Below are 22612 nucleotides of genomic sequence, written 5' to 3' on the forward strand. Positions count from 1 at the left end.
CAGGGAGGGAGCTTGGGAAGCAGTGTGCCGAGACTGTAGGGAGGGAGCTTGGGAGGCAGTGTGCCCAGACAGCAGGGAGGGAGCTTGGGAGCAGTGTGCCCTGACAGTAGGGAGGGAGCTTGGGAGCAGTGTGCCCTGACAGTAGGGAGGGAGCTTGGGAGCAGTGTGCCCTGACAGTAGGGAGGGAACTTGGGAAGCAGTGTGCCAAGACTGTAGGGAGGGAGCTTGGGAGGCAGTGTGCCCAGACAGTAGGGAGGGAGCTTGGGAGCAGTGTGCCCAGACAGCAGGGAGGGAGCTTGGGAAGCAGTGTGCCGAGACTGTAGGGAGGGAGCTTGGGAGGCAGTGTGCTAAGACAGCAGGGAGGGAGCTTGGGAGCAGTGTGCCCTGACAGTAGGGAGGGAGCTTGGGAGCAGTGTGCCCTGACAGTAGGGAGGGAGCTTGGGAGGCAGTGTGCCCAGACTGTAGGGTGGGAGCTTGGGAGGCAGTGTGCCCAGACTGTAGGGTGGGAGCTTGGGAGGCAGTGTGCCGAGACTGTAGGGAGGGAGTTTGGAAGCAGTGTGCCGAGACTGTAGGGAGGGAGTTTGGGAGCAGTGTGCCCTGACAGTAGGGAGGGAGCTTGGGAGCAGTGTGCCCTGACAGTAGGGAGGGAGCTTGGGAGGCAGTGTGCCCAGACTGTAGGGAGGGAACTTGGGAAGCAGTGTGCCGAGACTGTAGGGTGGGAGCTTGGGAGGCAGTGTGCCCAGACTGTAGGGAGGGAACTTGGGAAGCAGTGTGCCGAGACTGTAGGGTGGGAGCTTGGGAAGCAGTGTGCGGAGACTGTAGGGTGGGAGCTTGGAAGGCAGTGTGCCAAGACAGTAGGGAGGGAACTTGGGAAGCAGTGTGCCCAGACTGTAGGAAGGGAGTTAGGGAGGCAGTGTGCTCAGACAGTAGGGGGGAGCTTGGGAAGCAGTGTGTGCTGCCAGTAGGGAGGGAGCTTGGGAGGCAGTGTGCCCAGACAGTAGGGGGTAGAGCTTGGGAGGCAGTGTGCCCAGACTGTAGGGAGGGAGTTTGGGAGCAGTGTGTCCAGACAGTAGGGAGGGAGTTTGGGAGCAGTGTGCCCTGACAGTAGGGAGGGAGCTTGGGAGGCAGTGTGCCCAGACTGTAGGGAGGGAGCTTGGGAAGCAGTGTGCCGAGACTGTAGGGTGGGAGCTTGGGAGGCAGTGTGCCGAGACTGTAGGGTGGGAGCTTGGGAAGCAGTGTGCCGAGACTGTAGGGTGGGAGCTTGAAAGGCAGTGTGCCAAGACAGTAGGCAGGGAACTTGGGAAGCAGTGTGCCCAGACTGTAGGAAGGGAGTTTGGGAGGCAGTGTGCTCAGACAGTAGGGGGGAGCTTGGGAAGCAGTGTGCCCTGCCAGTAGGGAGGGAGCTTGGGAGGCAGTGTGCCCAGACAGTAGGGGGTAGAGCTTGGGAGGCAGTGTGTCCAGACTGTAGGGAGGGAGTTTGGGAGACAGTGTGCTCAGACAGTAGGGGGGGAGCTTGGGAAGCAGGGTGCCCAGACAGTAGGGGGTAGAGCTTGGGAGGCAGGGTGCCCAGACAGTAGGGGGTAGAGCTTGGGAGGCAGTGTGCCCAGACAGTAGGGAGGGAGCTTGGGAGGCAGTGTGCCCGGACTGTAGGGAGGGAACTTGGGAAGCAGTGTGCCCTGACAGTAGGAAGGGAGCTTCCGAGGCAGTGTGCCCAGACATCTGGAGTGGGGAGCTAGTGGGTCACTGTCCCAGACCGGGGGGGGGGGGGCTATCGCTAGTGAGACAGTGTGCACAGTCATCGTGGGTGGGGCCGTGTGCACCGTCATTGTGGGTGGGGGGGCTAGTGAGGCAGTGTGCACAGTGAGGGAGCTACTCTGACCGGGCATACAGCGGGAGTCTTGAGCGCTGCAGACGAGGTCCCTCCCCTGGCCTCCCCAGCGCAGGCTGACGAGCCTCGAGCACTCGCCCGGCAGCGGTGCCTGTAAACACTAGAGTTCTCTGGTCTGGGCTGGGGCCGGACACGCCCTCGTCATACCCACAAGGAGCGCCTCGCAGCCGGCGGTGGCGCTCAGTGCCCTCCGGCCAGCCCCAGTGCTTCAGCGGATACCCCGTCTGCCCCAGATGCAGCTGTGCTCAGTGCCTCTGGATCGTCTAGTTCACTGGACGCAAGCTGCACTTTTGCTGTGGATTCCCCATGTCTCTGCCGGACCCCGCTGTGGGGTGTTTGTTTTGGGCTTGTCTTACATGACCTGGCTGCTGCTGAGCCCTGTTGCCTCTTTATTCCTGCCGTCTTGGACTCTGTGGAACTTCTCGCTGCACTGCATCCGCCGCTCGGGGCTGCCTTCATTCTTCTCGCACCTGCACTGGATCCAGCTGTGACCGTTGAGCTCTCTCCCCACCCTGCACTGGATCCAGCTGTGCCCTGTTGAACTCTCTCCCTGCCGCGCGCTGGATTCAGTTGTGCACTGTTTTTGGATACCTATCTTGCACTGGATCCAGCTGTGCACCGTTGAGCTCTACTCGCCGTGCACTGGATCCAGCTGTGCAGTATTGATGTAGATTCCCATCTTGCACGGAATCCAGCTGTGCACTGTGAATGTGGATCCCAGTCACACACTAGATCCTTCCGGCCCCTTCTGGTTTGACTACTCATCTCGCACTGGATCCAGCTGTGCAATTTTGGTGTTTGGAACCCCATCCCCACGGGATCCTGCTGTGCACTGCTGATCTGCACCACTGTTGATTTGGATCCCCATCCTGCACTGGACCCAGTCTTGTGCTGGTGGTTTGGTTTCCCTCGGCGCTCTGGATCCAAGAGGGCACCTCTCCCGGGATCACTTTCCTGCATTGGATCCAGCTGTGCGCGTGTGGTTGAATTCTCCTGACGGCGCTGGATTTACTTGTGCGCTGCTTGTTGGGTAGCTGTCCTGCAGTTGATTTAGATGTGCACTGCTTGAATCCACCTGTTTGCTCTGGATCTCCTGGGTGGATTTCCCTGTCTGTGCTGGTTCCAGTTGTTCACTGCTGCTTGGATCGCCTGCCTGTGATTTATTTACCTGTGCACTACTAATTGGAAACCTCAAGCTGCACTGGGTCCAGCCTGGCACTCCTGTGTGCAGCCGTCTGCTCATCGCTGCTTGGATCGGTGCCCTGCACTGGATCCAGCTGTTGGTTGATGTTCTGGGTCCACCTGTCTGCAGTGGATGCAGTCTGATCCCTCCAGCTCGATTTGAGTCCTGGCCGGTGGCTCCTCTCCCACGTGGGGTCTTGATCTGCTCCATCCCCACCAGCGACGGGACCCTGCGCATGCCCCCCGGGCCGGCTCGGATGAAGCTCCGAGAGGCGACAGCGCTCAATCACAATGGGCACCAAGCAGACCAAGGGGTGCCAGGCCAGCGGGGTCGAGAGCCCGCCGCACCACCTAGGTTCCCGCAAAAGGGGCCCCTCCAGGGACCGCGGCGACTTCTTTGCTTCCTTGATGGCAAAGTCAAGTGATAAGTTTGGAAAGAGTGGGCCGGGGAGCCTTCCCCCTTACCACAGGCGCATCAGCATGATCCAGGACATGATGGTGCTGGTGAGGCAAGGGCGGCACGATGAGGCGACGGAGCTCCTCCGGCACCTGAGGCAGGTGAGTGCTGGTCACCCGCTTGTGGCGTAGTTTGAGGAAACTGAGCTGTGTCCACTCTGGTAAACTCAAGGCTGAGCGTTGTCCACTCTGTAAATTCAAGGCTGAGCAGTGTCCACTCTGGTAAACTCGAGGCTGAGCAGTGTCCACTCTGGTAAACTCGAGGCTGAGCAGTGTCCACTTTGGTAAACTCAAGGCCGGGCATTGTCCTCTCTGGTAAACTAAAGGCTGAGCAGTGTCCACTCTGGTAAACTCGAGGCTGAGCGTTGTCCTATATGGCAAACCCGAGGCTGAGCGTTGTCCACTCTGGTAAACTCAAGGCTGAGCGTTGTCCACTCTGATAAACTCGAGGCTGTGCAGTGTCCACTCTGGTAAACTCAAGGCTGAGCAGTGTCCACTCTGTAAATTCAAGGCTGAGCATTGTCCACTCTGGTAAACTCAAGGCTGAGCAGTGTCCACTCTGGTAAACTCGAGGCTGAGCGTTGTCCACTCTGGTAAACTCAAGGCTGAGCAGTGTCCACTTTGGTAAACTCAAGGCTGGGCATTGTCCTCTCTGGGGCTGAGCAGTGTCCACTCTGGTAAACTCGAGGCTGAGCGTTGTCCTATATGGCAAACTCGAGGCTGAGCGTTGTCCACTCTGATAAACTCGAGGCTGTGCAGTGTCCACTCTGGTAAACTCAAGGCTGAGCAGTGTCCACTCTGTAAATTCAAGGCTGAGCATTGTCCACTCTGGTAAACTCAAGGGTGAGCAGTGTCCACTCTGGTAAACTCGAGGCTGAGCGTTGTCCACTCTGGTAAACTCAAGGCTGAGCAGTGTCCACTTTGGTAAACTCAAGGCTGGGCATTGTCCTCTCTGGTAAACTAAAGGCTGAGCAGTGTCCACTCTGGTAAACTCGAGGCTGAGCGTTGTCCTATATGGCAAACTCGAGGCTGAGCGTTGTCCACTCTGGTAAACTCAAGGCTGAGCGTTGTCCACTCTGATAAACTCGAGGCTGAGCAGTGTCCACTCTGGTAAATTCGAGGCTAAGCAGTGTCCACTCTGTAAATTCAAGGCTGAGCATTGTCCACTCTGGTAAACTCAAGGCTGAGCAGTGTCCACTCTGGTAAACTCGAGGCTGAGCGTTGTCCACTCTGGTAAACTCGAGGCTGTGCAGTGTCCACTCTGGTAAACTCCAGGCTGTGCAGTGTCCGCTCCGGTAAACTCCAGGCTGTGCAGTATCCACTCTGGTAAACTCAAGGCTTAGCAGTGTCCACTCTAGGGAATTAAAGGCTGAGGTTTGTCCTCTCTGGTAAACTCGAGGCTGAGCATTGTCCTCTCTGGTAAACTCGAGGCCGAGCAGTGTCCACTCTGGTAAACTAGAGGCCGAGCAGTGTCCACTCTGGTAAACTCAAGGCTTAGCAGTGTCCACTCTAGGGAATTAAAGGCTGAGGTTTGTCCTCTCTGGTAAACTCGAGGCTGAGCAGTGTCCACTCTGGTCAACTCGAGGCTGAGCAGTGTCCACTCTGGTCAACACGAGGCTGAGCAGTGTCCACTCTGGTCAACACGAGGCTGAGCAGTGTCCACTCTGGTAAACTCGAGGCTGAGCATTGACCTCTCTGGTAAACTCAAAGCTGAGCATTGTCACTCTGGTAAACTCAAGGCTGAGCAGTGTCCTCTCTGGTAAACTCAAGGCTGAGCAGAGTCCACTCTGGTAAACTCGAGGCTGAGCGTTGTCCACTCTAGGGAATTCAAGGCTGAGCATTTGTCCTCTCTGGTAAACTCGAGGCTGGGCATTGTCCACACTAGGGAATTCAAGGGTGAGCAGTGTCCACTCTGGTGAACTCGAGGCTGAACATTGTCCTCTCTGGTATACTCAAGGCTGCGCGTTGTCCTCTCTGGTAAACTCGAGGCTGAGCAATGTCCACTCTGGTAAACTCGAGGCTGAGCAATGTCCACTCTGGTAAACTCGAGGCTGAGCATTGTCTGCTCTAGTAAATTTGAGGCTGAGTATTGTCCTCTATGGTAAATTCGGAGCTGAGCATCGTCCTATCTGGTAAAGTCAATGCTGGTAAACTCGAGGCTGAGCGTTGTCCAGTCTGGTAAAGTCGAGGCTGAGCATTGTCACTCTGGTAAATTAGAGGCTGAGCATTGTCCTATCTGGTAAACTCGAGGCTGAGCATTATCACTCTGGTAAATTAGAGGCTGAGCAGTGTCCATTCTGGTAAACTCGAGGCTGAGCGTTGTCCACTCTGGTAAACTCAAGGCTGAGCATTGTCCTATCTGGTAAACTCAAGGCTGAGCAGTGTCCTCTCTGGTAAACTCGAGGCTGAGCATTATCACTCTGGTAAATTAGAGGCTGAGCAGTGTCCATTCTGGTAAACTCGAGGCTGAGCGTTGTCCACTCTGGTAAACTCAAGGCTGAGCATTGTCCTATCTGGTAAACTCAAGGCTGAGCAGTGTCCTCTCTGGTAAACTCGAGGCTGAGCATTGTCCACTCTGGTGAACTCGAGGCTGAGCATTGTCCACTCTGGTGAACTCGAGGCTGAGCACTGTCCACTCTGGTAAACTCGAGGCTGAGCATTGTCCACTCTGGTGAACTCGAGGCTGAGCATTGTCCACTCTGGTGAACTCGAGGCTGAGCACTGTCCACTCTGGTAAACTCGAGGCTGAGCATTGTCCACTCTGGTGAACTCGAGGATGAGCAGTGTCCACTCTGGTAAACTCGAGGCTGAGTATTGTCCTATCTGGTAAACTCAATTCTGAGCACCCGCTTGTGGTGTAGTTTGAGGAAACTGAGCGTTGTCCACTCTGGTAAACTCAAGGCTGAGCATTGTTTGAGTAGGGGGAGGGGCTTTAAGCGATAATCAGTGGACAGGACCGTTCAGCCTTGTCCTAAAACGGTGATGAATTTGTCCCACTGACGCCTAGAAGCAGGTAGTTCCCCCGGGGACCCGCAGGCGGCAGTGTTGAGCAGCGGCCTTGTAAGCGCACGCTCTGCCTTTGAGAATGTTGTTTATCCAGCTCGGAGTGGCTTCGAGGCGTCTGACCCCTCTCATTCCACCTGGGCCTGGCGGTCCTAGGACTCCCAGAGATATCGCACTTTAAGTTCGCGACTATCTTATCACTTGTGAGTGGCTTCCCCGGTATCTCCTAGTGACACAGTGATATTGTTCCTTTTCTTATCACTTCCGCTTCACGACTAGTTCTTCCTCCTGTCTCTGCTTTTACTGTCTTTTTAGCTCAGTCTTGCAGGTTATTTCCTCGCCCTCCCTCCCCGTGTCGCTGTTTTTCCATCGTCCTCTTCCTTTCTCCTTCACTAGTTTCTACTTATCTCTCATTTGCTGTGGGCCAAAATGAGAAAATACAAAACGTTCCTACCTCCAAATAAAGTGCAGGCGTCCACTACCCGTAAGCACCAGCACAAATTAAGCACTGCCCTGTCACTTTCTTTCACTTTGTGGGTGACCAATCCTGGATCTCCCGGTTGCTCAGTTACATTTTCCTATAATTGTCATGTTTGGGTGGCATTCCTGTCTCCAGGAGTGGGGGCAGTAACATCACTCCTCATTTCATCTATTGCGGGTGGCATTCACAGATCTCCAGGCGGGGCAGTAAACTGCTCCTTATCATTTGAGGACGTCATTCACAGATCTCCTGGCGGGACAGTAGCTTGCTCCGTATCTTATCATTTCCTTTGTGGACGCCGTTCACAGATCCCTTGGCGGGTCTGTAGCTTGCTCCTTATCTTATCATTTGTGGACGCCGTTCACAGATCCCTTGGCGGGTCTGTAGCTTGCTCCTTATCTTATCATTTGTGGACGCCGTTCACAGATCCCTTGGCGGGTCTGTAGCTTGCTCCTTATCTTATCATTTGTGGACGCCATTCACAGATCTCCTGGCGTGTCTGTAGCTTGCTCCTATCATTTGTGAATGCTATTCCAGGGTCTACTGGTGGGGCAGTAATATTACCGCACATATCATTTATTGTACATGGCATTCACAGATCTCCTGGTGGAGCAGCACCTTGCTCATTATCTCATCATTCGTGAGTGACAGTCACAGGTCTCCTGGTGAGAGACTCACAGATTCGTAGTGGAGCGCTTCCACCGGCTCATACCTCCCCTCCCAGGCTTGCCGTCAGAGGTCCCCCGTGGGGGCATTGTACCGTACAAGCCTCCACCCGGCTTCATCACCCACTAGCTACTGAGTGGCAGAACTCACCAGTGAACCAATGCTCAAGATAACCAGTGCTCAAAGTCCGTGAAACATTTGAGTTGTTATTTTTTTAAAGCGATTTTGCCCAGTATTGAGCCCTTTTCCTCCTCCCTTAGCCCCCTCCTCGTTTTCTGCACTGGTGAGTGTGCGCCTAGTACTTCCGTGGGCGCCTGTGCCAATCCGGGGTAGGGTCACGGTGGTGCTCGGTTGTTGTCAAACATCTTTTGAAGGTGACCCTCTTCCACGCTGACTGCTAAGGTCCCTGGGTCCCAAGACACGACAGAGATGATGCAAGCCTGCGTGCTGTGTGTCTGGCTGTGGCCACTGTGCCAGTAACTGTGTCCCTGACACAAATGAGTGGTTTTAAAAACCCATTGTTCTCGGAAGTGTTGCCACACACGAATTATTTCCCATAATTCACAGATATTACACAATCCCCCCCATTAAGTTCTGATATACTTCTCACCAGCTAATTAGTCCACAAACGTGGAATGAAAACATCATAACAAGTCACCCAGTGTGATCACTGCCCTTTGTCTACGTGATGTAGCCGCCTAATTACTACCATTATAAGGTGTGTGTGCAGGGAGTGGGGGGAAAGCCTGGAGCGCTTTACACTCAGCAGAGCTCTATATAAGGTTTACGCTTGGCGTGGATTGCACTCTGCGGGTCTGTATATAAGGTTTACGCTTGACGTGGATTATACTCAGCGGGTCTGTATGTAAGGTTACGCCTGGAGCATATTACACTCAGCGGGTCTGTATACAAGCAGTGTTTAATTTGAGCCAGAGCTTTCCGGTGCTGAGCACCTGCACTTAATTGGTTTCCGGTGCTCGGTACTGGTACCTAATTGTCAACACCACACCTAGGGCAGTCTGCCACAAGGTGGCGCTGCTCATGTAATTTAAAGATGAGCAGTATAACAGTTGTTTAGGAAAACAATATACATAAAAAAAAATACTAATACCTGTCTCCCCAGCCATTCCTTTAGCTTTAGGGACCCGGAATAATCTAAACTGTTGCATTTACATGCAAGAGAGAGATGGTTAGAGAGATGGTTAGTAGTTGTTTTGGCAGCGTTGACTGGGGCGATAGGTGGTGCAAGCTGCAGTAGCCTCCTGGTCAGAGCCCTGGTACTTAATATTTTACCAATTAAGCACTGGAGGTTTACGCCTGGAGCGTATTGCACTCAGCGGGTCTGCATATAACGTTTACGCTTGGAGCGTATTACAATCAGTGGGTCTGTATATAAGGTTTACCCCTGGAGCGTATTAGGCTCAGAGGGTCTTTAAATTAAGGTTTACACCTACAGCATATTACAGTCAGCGGGTCTGTATATAAGGTCTACTACTGGAGCGTATTAAGCTCAGAGGGTCTGTATATAAGGTTTACGCCTACAGCGTATTACACTCAGCGGGTCTGTATATAAGGTTTACACCTGGATCGTATTAGGCTCAGAGGGTCTGTATACATGAAACAGAGCGTGGTGTCCCTGAAGCGGGCACTGCGCTCACCATTCAAGTTTAACAATAACAAAAAAGCTGAAAGAAAGCGCGGTGTCCCTGAAGCATACACTGCGTTCAGCTTAAAAGTGTTATAAAACAAGCGACTGCCATTGTCTCGTGAGTGCTGTGGGGGTAGGGATCAGCCACTTTTAAAGTTAGTGGCATATTGCCTAATACGAGAAGCGGCCGCCATTGTCCTGTGTTGGCGCACTGCAAATACAAGAAGCAGCCACTATTGACCCCATTATTCAATAAACAAAACAGTGCTCACTGACTTATAACGCAGACCGAGTAACAAGGCAAGTAAAAGGTCCAGTCGTTATGGGAGGTAACAAATGCAGACAAGGCAATCCCAAGGATGGAGTAGCAAGCATAATAACGAATCAGAAACCAGCGTTTACGAAGAACAATGACACAAGCCAATTAAAAATATGGGCGGGGAGTGGGCGGGGCTTAAAAGCCATACTCCAATACTTCATGCTTCGCAGCAGCCTCTGCTCTGCCGAGGCTCGACTTAAAAACAAATGTAAGGCATCCCCTTCAAACTCGCCTCTTTATTTTTCTTGTTGCATTTCCTTAGCTTGGCTTGTCAGAAGAAGGGGGAGGGGGCAGAAGAGTCCATATTTCCCAGGCCCTGCGTTTTATTCATGGCATGCGCTTGGGCTGAAAAATGTATTTAAAGATTTTAAAGCAAAGGTGCCGTATTTTAGTGGCCAGGCAGCTAACTCAGCAGACACCACTAGATGGTCCCAGATACTGGCTCTGCTGTCTCCTTGCTGGACAACATATAGTCTGGCTTTTGAGGCCGCTTTACAGACTATTATTTCAACCCCCAGAATCATCCTCATAAACCTACATTGAGGGCCTCTTCGTCAGCGGGCTCCATCTCATCCTCGTGTTGCTTCCGCCCATCGCCGGCGTAGGGCGCGGGTCCGCCCCCGTTACCCGTTGGGTTCCTTCACTGTGATTGATTGCACAAAACCTGAGCACGTTCTTCACAGCAACCGGCAAACAGTTCTTTTCTCCTCGGTGGGAAACCTGGCTCAAAATGTGCTTTCTAAAAGGGATGTATTACCTTTAAACAACCGCTATTTATTTTAGCTGCAGTTAGTTAGATGGTGACATTTTTTCTTGGTGTCTATTTTTTTTTTTTTTTTAAATAGTTTTTATTGACATTTGCCATTTTAATACAATACATTTCAATCCCCCCTCCCCCCACAGAGACCAAGATCAAGAAACATCTTCAGACAAACCACCTTTAGTATAAACATTATAGAAGTAGTCTCTCGCAGCGTGTAAATTTGATGGTCCAAAAAGACAAAGAGAAAAACAAAACTAAGGAACAGAGGAACAGAAATTCGCACATCCACTTTCGCCTTAGGATTAATCCCTTAGAAATATTACCCTTGGCAGTGATCTTCTATCCAGAGTAACAAAGGTTCCCAAATCATCATTCCTCTTTGTTTTTTCTTAAGTCCCTTGTTCTTATAAATTGCCACCTCCACATTGCATATAGCAAGTAATCTAGCCCTCCATTGAGTGGAAGATGGCGGTTGGGGATCAAGCCATGCGGTGGCTATACACAATCTAAGAACCGCCATTGCTACAAATATCAGCCCCTGTTGTTGTATTGGGCGCTCAATAGCAGCCACTCCTAAGATCATTTCTTCACTAGAGATAGTAATTTCTTCCTGAAATAGATCTGAAATGAAATTAGATATTTCTATCCTAAGATTCATAAGTGATGGGCAAGTGGCAAACATGTGAATATCGTTAGCTGCCGCCAATGAACAGCGTGGACAAGCGGTTCCCAAGCCAATTGCCCATTTGCCCATTTTATACGGTGTATAATACAAGGCAAAAAATGTTTTATAGAATTGTGCTTGTAATTTAATTGACATTAGCAGTATTTGTGCAAGCTTTAATGCTCGCTCCGGTATTGCTCGCTGTACGAATAGGTTAGTCTGCCATCTAGTAAGATGTTTATCGAGATCATCCGGGAAACTACTGATAAGGTCCTTATATATTTCCCCAATTCTAGGAGTAGATTCCAAGCATAATTTATCTATTAATATGATATTTTGAAAATTACAACGCCCCCCATTTTCTTAGACAAGAAATCCCTGACTTGTAAATACTTGAAAAAATCCCTATTGCTAATGTTATAATCATTGCGAAGTTCTGAAAAGCTTTTCAATCGATTTTCGATATAGAAGCAACCAAGTTGGGTAATCCCTACCCTGTTCCACCTAGACATATAACCATCATGAAATATGTCAGAAAGATCAGAGTTGCCACTAATTGGAGTGTAACATGAGAAGCGTCCCAACCCTAGGAATTTACGGATATTGCTCCAAACTTTCCAAATTCCCTGAATAGTCTTGAGTTTAGTTTTCTTAAAAAAATTATCATTCATATGTCTCCATAAACACCCTTTACTTCTATCTCCTAATACCATTTCCTGTGGGGTCGGGATCTCACAATGATTCGGCTCAATCACTATCAGATTTATACAGTATTTGGCCACTGTTGCCCAATAATAGATCCTAAAGTTAGGCAATGCTAACCCACCTCTTTCTTTTGGTAACATAATCCATTTTAGTGCCCTTCGTGGTTTCTTAAATCCCCAAATAAATCTGGCAAACAAAGATTCGATGTTTTTAAAGTAATATAGGGAGAACTCGAGACAAATTGTTCTGAAGAAGTATAAACATTTAGGTAGAATCAGCATTTTAATTAAATTACATCTGCCACCAATAGTTAAGTGTAAATTATCCAATCTAATTAAGTCTTCTCTGGTGCGCACTATTAGTGGGTCAAGATTTAACTGTACAATTTTATCTACCTTGGCACTTATATTGACACCTAGATAAATAGCGTGTTCCACAACTCTCTCGTCTTCCATCTCCACTTTGTCGTTAATGATTATTTGAGTTTTCCCGGTATTTAGTTTATACCCAGAAGTTTTGCCGAAACGTGTTGCTTCCTTCTCAACCATCTTAATTCCCTCCTTCGGATTGGTAGTAACTAGCGCTATATCATCAGCGTAAGCTAGGACTTTGGTTTCATAGTTGTTAATCGTAATAGATGATACATAAGGATGGTTATCAAGTTTACGTATAAATTGGTCGATATATATTGCGAATAAGAGGGGCGAGCAGGGACACCCCTGTCTAGTTCCCCTCGTAATCATAAAGTTCTCAGACATATTCCCGTTTATCACTACGCTGGCCCTTGGATTGACATATAGTCCTTGGATAGCTTTGATAAATCCCTTCGTTAATCCTCGATCTGACATTGCTGCCCATAAAAACTTCCAGGAGACCCTATCAAACGCCTTTTCTGCATCCAGAAGAATAAGGGCCATAGGGTCTCCTGTAGTTTCTGCATAGTCAAACAAAGAGATAACTCTCTGTATATGATCGCTTGTTGATCTGCCGGGGACAAATCCGTGTTGTCGGGCTGACACAATTTTATGGATTATAGGTGCTAATCGCCCTGCAAGGAGTTTGGAATACATTTTTGAGTCACCATTGATCAAGGTTATTGGGCGATACGAGCCCATTTCCAACGGATTTTTGTTTTTCTTCAGGAAGATCATTATTTTTGCTAAAGACCAAGACGGTGGTGGGTTTCCTCCCTGAACTATAGACTTAAAAAGTTCTAGCATGATGGTTTTTAATTGTTCTGCAAATTCGAGGAAAAACTCTGTAGGGATTCCGTCTACACCTGCTGCTTTGCCAGCAGTCAGGGATTTCATAGATAATAGAATTTCCTCCCAACAAATGGGAGAGTCCAGTAAATCCTTATCTTCTTGTTCAAGATGTTCGGCCAGCTCTTTATCCAGATAGTCTCTAGGATCCTCTTGCCCTCCTAACGGTTCTTCATACAATTTTTGATAAAACAATTGAAAAGCAGTTCTAATATCGAGTTCTTCTAATCTCAATTCACCATTCCTATCATTTATAGCTTTTATCATATTTCCTGTTATCTCTTCCCTTGTACGAACAGCCAGCTGGTGCCCTACTTTCTCGCTGAGTTCATACGTTTTCCCTTTGTATATCATAGCTTTAGTGATCGCTTTATCCGTAAATATATCAGATATCTTGTTTCTAGCGATTGCAACTTGCGCTAGTCCTTCAGAACCCAGACCTGTTTGCAAAGCTATTATCAAATCTGCTTCAGCTTTATTCAGATTCTGATATAAAGAGGCTAGTTGTTCTTTACCTTTTCTGTTAGTGCGTACTGAGAATTGCAAAGTCTCCCCTCTGATACCAGCTTTCATTGCATCCCAAACTACCTCGACAGGAGCACTGCCCATGTTTATTTCTAAAAAAGATGGTATCCACTCTCTCATAAGAGTATGATACTCCTCCTTTTTTAAAAAGGCTCTTTCAAATGTCCAAAGGTTTCTAGTACGAATAATATTGCTACATGCAATATTCAATTCTAGAGGGTTATGGTCGGATAATACCCTTGGATGCTTCCTCATAGTGCAACCATCCCTGATGGAATTCGACAAAAGGATATAATCTAGACGGGCATGACGAGAATGGGGATGGGAAAAAAAGTATATCCTTGGTCTCTAGGATGCCCCAATTGCCATCCATCCAGCAGGCCATGTCGTTCACACAAGTCTTTAAATGCTCTAAAGACTTTAGGTTTTCTCCCTTGATAATTAAATAAAGGATCAGCGGTCCAATCTCCGGGTAGGTGAAGGTTTAGATCACCACACACAATAAGAGGCAAGGGCCAATATACTAATTCATTAGAAATGCTTAGAAGGGTATCAGGGTCATCTCCTAGATTCCCATAAGCTGTACATAGAGTAACCGTATTCTGACCACTATTGTAGCGGCACTCAGTAATGGCCCATCTCCCAAGCTTGTCTGCAAGTGATCGACTAAATTGTAAGCCCCCTCCTTTAGCTAGAATGGCCACTCCTTTCGTACGAGTTCCCTGGGTGGATGCAGCTATAAGTTGAAACCCCAAGGATTTCAACAGGTGTTGTTTGCCTCTCTCTATATGGGTCTCTTGTAAGCAAACTATATTAGCTTCCATGGCTTGAAGACCTTCTGCTACGATTTGTCTTTTTTTTAGGTCGTTGAGCCCGCAAATATTTAGAGATACAATTCGTAGTCTAGCCATCTATATTATAAATCTTACGTCGTGTAAGAATGATAGTTGTCGTTTTTAACCGCCATATTCTTCCTCTCTGGCCCTTGATCAGCATTTTAAATCCTACTAACAAATGTATTTCTTTTGATATACTAAAGGTACTCCCTTCACTGATTGACTTCTCTTGGTCTACCCCCCATCCCAACCCTTCCCTCCCTTCCCTCCCTTCCACCTGTTTGCCCACCCCTCCTCCCCCCCTTACCACCCTATGAGGCGCCCTGGGTCCTAGGTACCCAAGTGTGGGCGTCGTTATGATCAGTGCGCCTGTGCTTGCCCCGTTGCCTAATTATATATACCCTAGATATATCGACTAGAAAACAAAATAAAACCTTAATCCATTCAACCATTTCATTGCATATTAAAGCATAATCCCGAATATACCAAATATTAAGATCATATTTGTATAACAAGTTTTTCGTTTGCCATCCCCAGCCCCTTTCCATAGTATGACCCCAAGTTTTAACAAGATCCACATGCCAAACCCTTTACATTTTTTTTAAATTTATTTATATTTTTTTTTTTGCCCTCTATTTGTCATTGGTTTGTTTTGCTTTCTCCGATATTTCCCTCAGATACGCTTCGGCCTGGATTTCACATGAAAAACTTCGCGTTGTACCCCTGAAGTTAATTTTTAAGCGAGCCGGATTTTGCAAATATACAGAAGCTCCAATTTGTTCAAAGGGGGTAAAAAGTTGTCTCATTCGCCATCGACGTTCGACAGTTGCATGTGCAAAATCTGGTCTGACAAAAAACATAAAGCCCTTGTGTTCTTTTTTACTAGTAGGCCTTGCTAAATCATATATAGCTTCGCGCAATGTGAAATTGCCAAAATTGACTAACATAGCCCTCGGATATTGAGGCGGCTTGTCAGAACGTTTTGATAAAGTAAGAGGAAATCTGTGGGCTCGTTGAATTTCTCTGTCCATATCCCATGAGCTGAGTTCCGGAAATACAGATTTAAGAAGATTGACCACGAAGCCCCTTGAATCACTTCCTTCTGCGCCCTCAGGAATCCCTAAAAAGCGTAAATTATTTCTCCTTGCTCGGTTTTCGTGATCTTCAACCTTGGCCATTAAGTCTTTTAATATTTCATCTTGTTCCTTTATCTGGGATTTAAGCTTGCCCACATCAGCTTCTAAATTATCTGTACGTACTTCAGCACAGCTCATTCTCTCAGAGATTTCTGAACAGGTATTCCCCACTTTATTGATAGCCCCCTCCAGTTTTTGAATAGCCAGATGATTCCGATGGCTATCTTTTTTTGCATCTTTGTGAAGGGTTTTGATTGAGTCGAGGACTTCCCTCAGCGAGGGCTCTGTTGCTGTTCCCGAGCAACCGCCATATTGCTTTCGCATTTGCCCCCCTTCTTCTTCAGGTTTACTCATGATGATCTGCCTCCGTTCAGGTACGGCTTTTAATGTTGGGTGGGGGCTCTTGCGAGTCGATTTAGGTCTACTTGAGGTTTGCTCCGTATTACTTCCCGGATCTGTTGTTTCCTCGTAGATTAGTTTAGACTGCCTCTTGTTTCTAGTTCTTTTCTTTTCAATCTTTTTTCTGGGCGTTATGTCTTGTCCTGAATCATTCATATTTTTTAGATCCATGAAGTCTGATGCCTCCGGGCTTAGTCCTTCTGATTTCGAGTCCTCGCTAGCTTCACTCTCCTCGCTTGGCTCGCTAGAAATGGAGACACCTGTTTCGTACAAATCCGAGTCTGATTCTTCGGAACTTACGTCGTTAGCTAGTGTGGGATTTACTCCTGAGGGCAGAATTTGTAGCTCTGAAGGAACATAGGCGTGGTTCTCTCTACCTGCCTTACGTTTAAGGCGTCTCTCGTTATGATCCAGTGTACTTGTGCCAGCTCTATAACCTTCAACATCGGGGCATGTGTCCACATTTAGATTTTGACTGGGACCCGTAGTGAATTTATCTCCTGCAACTCCCGATTCCAGGTGCACAGCCAAGTCTACACTGTCATAGACTCCCTCTTGTTTGTCTTGATGAGGCTTTAAGTTCTGTAATTTCTCATTATTAACGCCAATACTTAGCCCAACCTTAGTGAGAGGGCTAAATAAATTGTCTATCCTAAGCTGAGAGTCTATTGATTGACCAGATGATTTGGCCGCAGCCTTAAAGTTTTTGATAGTTTGCATCCTTTTTGCCTTTTTCTCTAGTAGCGCATCTTCTGTTTCGTTTCCCAGCTCTTTCTCCTTCCCTTTTCTTTTCCCTTGATCATTGTCTTTATTTACATTCTTATCTGCATCACTGTTTTTAGTTTTTATATCTTGTTTTTTAGCTGTTACTTTGCCATCGTGTTTCCCCTCGTGGTTTTCCTTTGCCCGGGACCCCCTAGTTTCTGGTCTTCTTTGCAAGTCTTTTGCCGTCTGCGGGCATTGTTGATTTCTCGTACCTTTAATAATTCCCTGACTTTCTGTCCTCTCTAATTTCTCTGACTTCTTTTCCAGGCTTTCTGGCATCGCCGTGTCCTCCGTGTTCTCACATCGAGTCATTTGTAGAGAATGTATGGCTTGTGACGAAAGACTTGTACTTTGGGAGGGATGTGGATTTAAGGGGACCTGAATGTCTAATACAGCTTTTTCTTGTATAGATTCCGATGTCAATAGGTTGTTTGCCGGGTCCTCTTTGCCTTTCCCTGAGCTCATGATATCGGCCATACCTGATGCCCGTACTAATCTAAAGGTCTGTGGGGATGGCAATGGTATTGTCAATGAATTTAGCGGCCTTGGCTTCGATGCTAGTTGATTGGTGTCTATTTTAAAGTTGCTGTTATAAAGTGTTTAAGTGATATTGCAACTTTGTAGCTGCCTGTGATTTGCGTTCTTGGTTTTTATGATTGTCATATTCAGAAATAATATTAGAATTCATGGCACAAATAAAAGCCTTGTAAAATACATCACTCGTAAAATGGCCACATCAGTTACACCATATACTTGCACATTTTTAGTGCAAGTATATGGTGGCCTTGTTAAAGTGGCAGCATGATTTTCCCTTTTCTTATATGAGCTTGAAAAAGTAATAATTTCACCAGCATGGCAAGAGCTTTTGGCCTTGCCAATGGTTGTTTGAACTTTTAAACAGGTTCTTGTCCTATGGAGGGTCCTGTTACAGCTTGTTGACCACAGCCCTCCAAAACCTATGATTTGGCTACTTTTAGCTTCTTTTTCTCTACCCATCCTTCCCCAAGTGGAATTCAGCAACTATAATTCAAGATTGTGTTTCTCTTGCCCGGTTATTCCGGTGTGCCTTGTGCCTGCTACGGATTGGTCAGTGAAGGAGGACATTTGTAAAAATAATGCAGCTGTCGCAGGTGGTAAAATGCTTGAGCAGCGAAAATGAAAAATGCTGCCAGCAGTGGGAGCAGCTGTGACCCCCGGCATTCCCCTTGCGACCCCTGACACTGCCTTTGCGACCCCTGGCCTCAGAGAGGTGGCAAACTCAGTCTCAGAAAGACAGGGCAGCTCAGCCTTATGAAGGTTAGTTGTGGTTCCGGTTTCCTTGTCTTCAGTCAATTGTTTATTAGACTGATAGTGAATAATATAATTTTCACTATTAGTGTAAATTAGAATGTAGTACAGTTAGCTGGAATATGCCCCCCCCCCCCCCCGCAGCTGAGTTCAGTAAAAATACTTTTAAATGTATTTTGTATGCGTGCTTGTGGTTGAGAGTGTGTTCAAGTGAGAGAGTGTGTGTTTGTGTAAGCATGTGTGTGGGTTCAACTTAAGGTCAAAGCGCGTGTGATGTGACTTCAGCTACCCCACCCATTTTGGTGAATTGATGTTCATGGTTCGGCGTGGGCACCCTCTCTTACAGAAAATAAAGAGGTACGCGGAGAACCCTGTTAAAAAAAAATAAACATGAAAGGAGGCAGGCACGTCCCTAACGCAGCCCGCCACGTACCACAGCACTGTGATACGCATAACGTTGCTGTAGCGCTTAAAAGACAGAACAGAGGCAGTAGTAACAAAAAATTAGGCGGGAAACTCGCTGCACAACAAACACTGTTACAGAACAGGTGACGGTAAATGTTGAGCGATGTAATATGAAAACCAATGACTCCATCGTCACCTTGAAGGCCGACGCAAAAAAATCTGTGTTATTCCTGTACATGTTTTCTTCCAGCAGGGTACTGATGAAAACACACCAATATTTAATCTATTTTACATATTAAACACAAGATTACATTTAGAAGGTCTGCAGTATTTGCTAGTTAAAAAGCGCGAGTAAACGCAGATGAGAGGCCATAGGCCTGGTGTAGGTCCTACATTTGGGACACTACTGTTGAGAAGTACTGTTAAAAGGCTGAGCATTAAGGATACGTACAGCTCGTACCGGGTGCCACCAACATTACGATGCTAAGACCAGCCATGGATGGGCCATGGAGCAGCGAGAAGGCGCCCAGGGCCATAAGTACGAACACATTTTCCCATAGACAGAATGGTTCAAACCCATTGATACATCTGGCCCCTTAGTGGTGGCTTTTGCCTGATCTGAAGACCTCCTTTAATGGGTAAAAGCAGCTTTTTATTTACATTAATATCTGGTAATAAACCGGTCCTTTGCTAAAAGTAATCCCTTTGAAAATATTTGTTCTTACTTCGCTGTGCTTACAAAGCACTGAGCAACATGTTCCCGATTCACTGGGGTAACAGGTGCACTATGGTTTGCACGTCTTTATTCAATATCCTGTGTCCCTGACAGTGAAATAAGCATTCTTTTCTGCACCACTAGGAAGCCGTCGTGTGGAGGCCTTTTAACGCCCTCAGGCCTGATGCACTCGAGTCTTTGCATCTACAAGCGCTTTGCAACTGACGCAATGCACATAGGTGCTTTGTAATTGACCACAAATAATGCACACATTGTGATCCCTTGCAAGATGCAAGGGAAGTGGGGGAGCAACGGCTGCTCCCATTGGCGTTCCAAGAGAGTGTCAGAACAAATTAAAAGAGAATTGTCGTTCAATCATGAAAAGATTCCAAGAGTCGGTTGATCGTGTGCAGTGTTTTTATATAAGCAGTTTTTTAAGCTAAGACTTTCTCTCAGGTGATTAACAAGAGGTAACAGCCAACACGTGTTTCACCCCTTTACATGGCCATCTGGCCTGGGGCTTCCTCAGGGCATTAATATTTCGGTGGAGGACAGAAATTGTTCCGAAGGCCCGATTCTCAAAATTTTTGTTAGTAAAAGGCAAAATGCCTTGGAGCGGTCTATCTTGGCAAGATGAACCACAATTCTCTCTTAATTTGTCCTGACACTGACTTGGAAATTTCTTATCGCCAGTGGGATGGGGGTCCCCACTGTCAAGGACAAATACTTCATGCGTATTACACTCATTAATACGGCCAGTAAGTGATTGGGACTGTATTGTTCCCCCTATCTCGCCCTGAAGTGCTTCCATTGGCGTATCGTAAAGTTTTGGGGGCCCCATGCCGAATGTGACGAGGGCCTCCAGAGTCTCCCGTTTCTCACAGATCTACATTGGCATCGGGCTGAATGGGGGTCCCAAAAGGCTTGAAGGCAATTTGAAGGGTTGGACGCACCCTTGCGCCGCAAGGGCCTCTGTTACGCCCCTGGCTGCTCCTCCCCTCTTGTGCCTCGCAGTGGCATGCATAAATGTCCTGCAACCATTTTTGTGTCATTCATTGACAAACTATAAATTAATAACAATTAGCAACCTTGTGCACGTGGCCGACATCAACGGCCACAGTCAGCGGTCCACGTTGTCCCGATGTGAAATTCAGTCTGCCACTTCCTGTGGCGTTGCGACCCCTGCCCTGCTATGTTACACAGGTCGCAATGCCCGAACACTGCGAATGAGAATGCTGGGATAGAGATTGTTTACCCCATGCAAATATCAGCATTCACAGCTGTTCGAAGGGAGTCTTAAGCTGGTTCCCACCCATTATTTTTTTGATGCAAAAGGAGGCTTGTGGTTTGTGTACTGTCTCTTTAAGGAATGTGGGAACGGGCGTGTCTTGTTGCAGCGCTATGCAAAGAATAGCACTGTGACCTGGTTTATTATGTATCAGGCCTTATTTGCCAGAGGTGTTCTTGTTTTCCTGGTGTGCACCAGAGCAGACCCCTCCTAGGAATTGTTTTGCACAAATGTTTACATTAAGACTAATCTCTGAGTACAAAGGTGTTTTGGCATGTCATTGTGGCTTGGCACGCGTTCTTGAGAACACCGCCAAGCCACCTGTTTTTCAGAAAACACTTGACGACTGAGCTCTTCAAATAAGTCTTAAGAGTCAAAGTGCATCACAAGGCACTTGAGGCTGATGGTAGCCCCACCACCCTGTCTTCTGGCCAGACTGGGCGTGCACTGACGAATACTGTATGCCTCCCTTCTCACTAGCTACCCTTACTTTTGCACTGGCAGAATCTGAATTTGACCAGACTAGAGTACACATCGCAGACCTATCAACTCAAAAAAACAATCTCTGTGGGACGATGGGGCGGAGTCTTGGAGGGGTGAGTCCTTGAGCCAAGAATTTTCTGTAAGAGGCACTTCTGCCCTCTCTCCACACAACCCATCTACCTCCAAAGAAAAATAAAGCTTGCCGAGACTGGTGCTGATGTCTTGAAGTGTTTCCACTCCCCTTAACAGACGCAGTCTGTTCAGAGCCTCCGAAGATGAGCTGGAAGCCCACTCTGTGTGTGGTTTCCTGCTCATCTTCCCACACATCACCTGATATCGGCTCCTCGTCGGGCAACCGTGTGAAGGGATCTGATATCATGTAACACATGGGTGCACTGTATGAGTTGGCAGGTCTGTTGTTCTGTCTCACGGAACAGTTACAGACCGACTGCCTGATTTAGATCTTGGTGGACGGGTTACTCCGTCACCACGGTGATGGAACCCAGCCGCCGAAACACAAATCCCATTATATCCTATGGATTCCCTTTCAACGGACGGGATATCCGTGATTGTTGTGACGGAGTAGCCTGTCCGCCGAGATCTAACTCGGGCCCAGAGTCTCTGCCTCTGCTCAGTGATAGCTCCGAAGCAACAACAAGATGTGTAGGATGATACCTGCCTAAGAGCTGGTACTTCGGAGAAAAGACATAGGAAACCCACCTAAAAGGGCTTTTCAGGACTAGAGTTAAGCCTCTTGTCACACCCACTTAGGCAACTGAGACTGGTACAGTGTTTGTTGTCCGTTTTTTGTTTAGAAACCCCTTTGATTATTTCCTGTTTTTTTTAAATTCAATTGTTGGTATTCTGATGTTGTGTAAAATGCATTTCTTTTTCTAAAAGCACCTATAAATTAACTTCTAAGCTTCTGTTTCACCCACCTTTGATGAGTTAACCCCTTCTACGTTTTCATCAGATCACCATGGGGTGACAGCAAGCCAGCATCACCACAAACACCCGAATTAATGGTACAATTATTGTGCTGTTTAGTCGTCTTGTTAGCACTGGATAGCGCTTTGTATACCTGGGGTCATATTATACATAGTGCACCAAGGGCGCAACGGGCTTGTGCACCCGCGGGGCCCAATGGTATTGCAGAAGACGTCGCAGATGCTTGTCTGGCCCCTTCTGTATTGCTGATAGCGCTGGTTCACATGTAGCACCAGTGCCATTTTAAGACGGCGGTCCCTCATTTGCATGTGCAAATGAGGGAATCTCTTTGCCACTGTGCCCGTGCCATATTACCAGCGTGGGCGCAGAGAAAAACATGCCTTTAAGAGGGGCACTGAAAGTGTGCCACAAATAGGTGACACTCTGTGTGCCTCCAATAGGCAGCCCTCTAGTGGGGAGAAAGGCTGTCCAATAAGGCGCATTACCCCCAGGTCCCTCCGTCCTCGTCCCATTCCTCACAAGTGGAGATTACTATCTCCGCGACAGAAAAAAGAACAGGAGCATGCTGGGATACCTAACCCACTCCCCCCCGCCGGGAGTACATAAGCGGTACCAGCCCAGCATGCAGCCTGTTCTTTTTTTCTGTCTTCCGACAGAATGGGACGTGTTGCTGACTTACCTGTGTGTTATCTTCAATGGATGTCTCGTAGGGCTGCTGGGCTGTCCTCGACGTCCTGTTCCGCGTCTCCTGGCCTGCCGGGCTTGCTGGGAGTCGGGTTGATTGGCGC

General features: G+C 47.9%; 1 protein-coding gene across 2 annotated transcripts in view; it reads left to right on the forward strand.

Annotated features, from left to right (window-relative positions):
• The first annotated feature begins 1884 nt into the window (after positions 1-1884).
• LRRC75A (leucine rich repeat containing 75A) overlaps positions 1885-22612 on the forward strand; it is a 1049113-nt gene continuing 1028385 nt past the window's right edge. Inside the window, exon 1 of one of the 2 annotated variants that reach the window (XM_085649873.1) lies at positions 1885-3628. In XM_085649873.1, coding sequence (XP_085505999.1) covers positions 3362-3628 — 267 coding nt within the window. In that variant the 5' untranslated portion in view covers positions 1885-3361. The remainder of the gene's footprint in view (positions 3629-22612) is intronic. The other variant, XM_085649872.1, reaches the window with a different exon arrangement.

The sequence above is a fragment of the Triturus cristatus genome, chromosome 3_2 (genome assembly GCF_964204655.1).
Source record: "Triturus cristatus chromosome 3_2, aTriCri1.1, whole genome shotgun sequence".
NCBI classification, from domain to species: domain Eukaryota; kingdom Metazoa; phylum Chordata; class Amphibia; order Caudata; family Salamandridae; genus Triturus; species Triturus cristatus.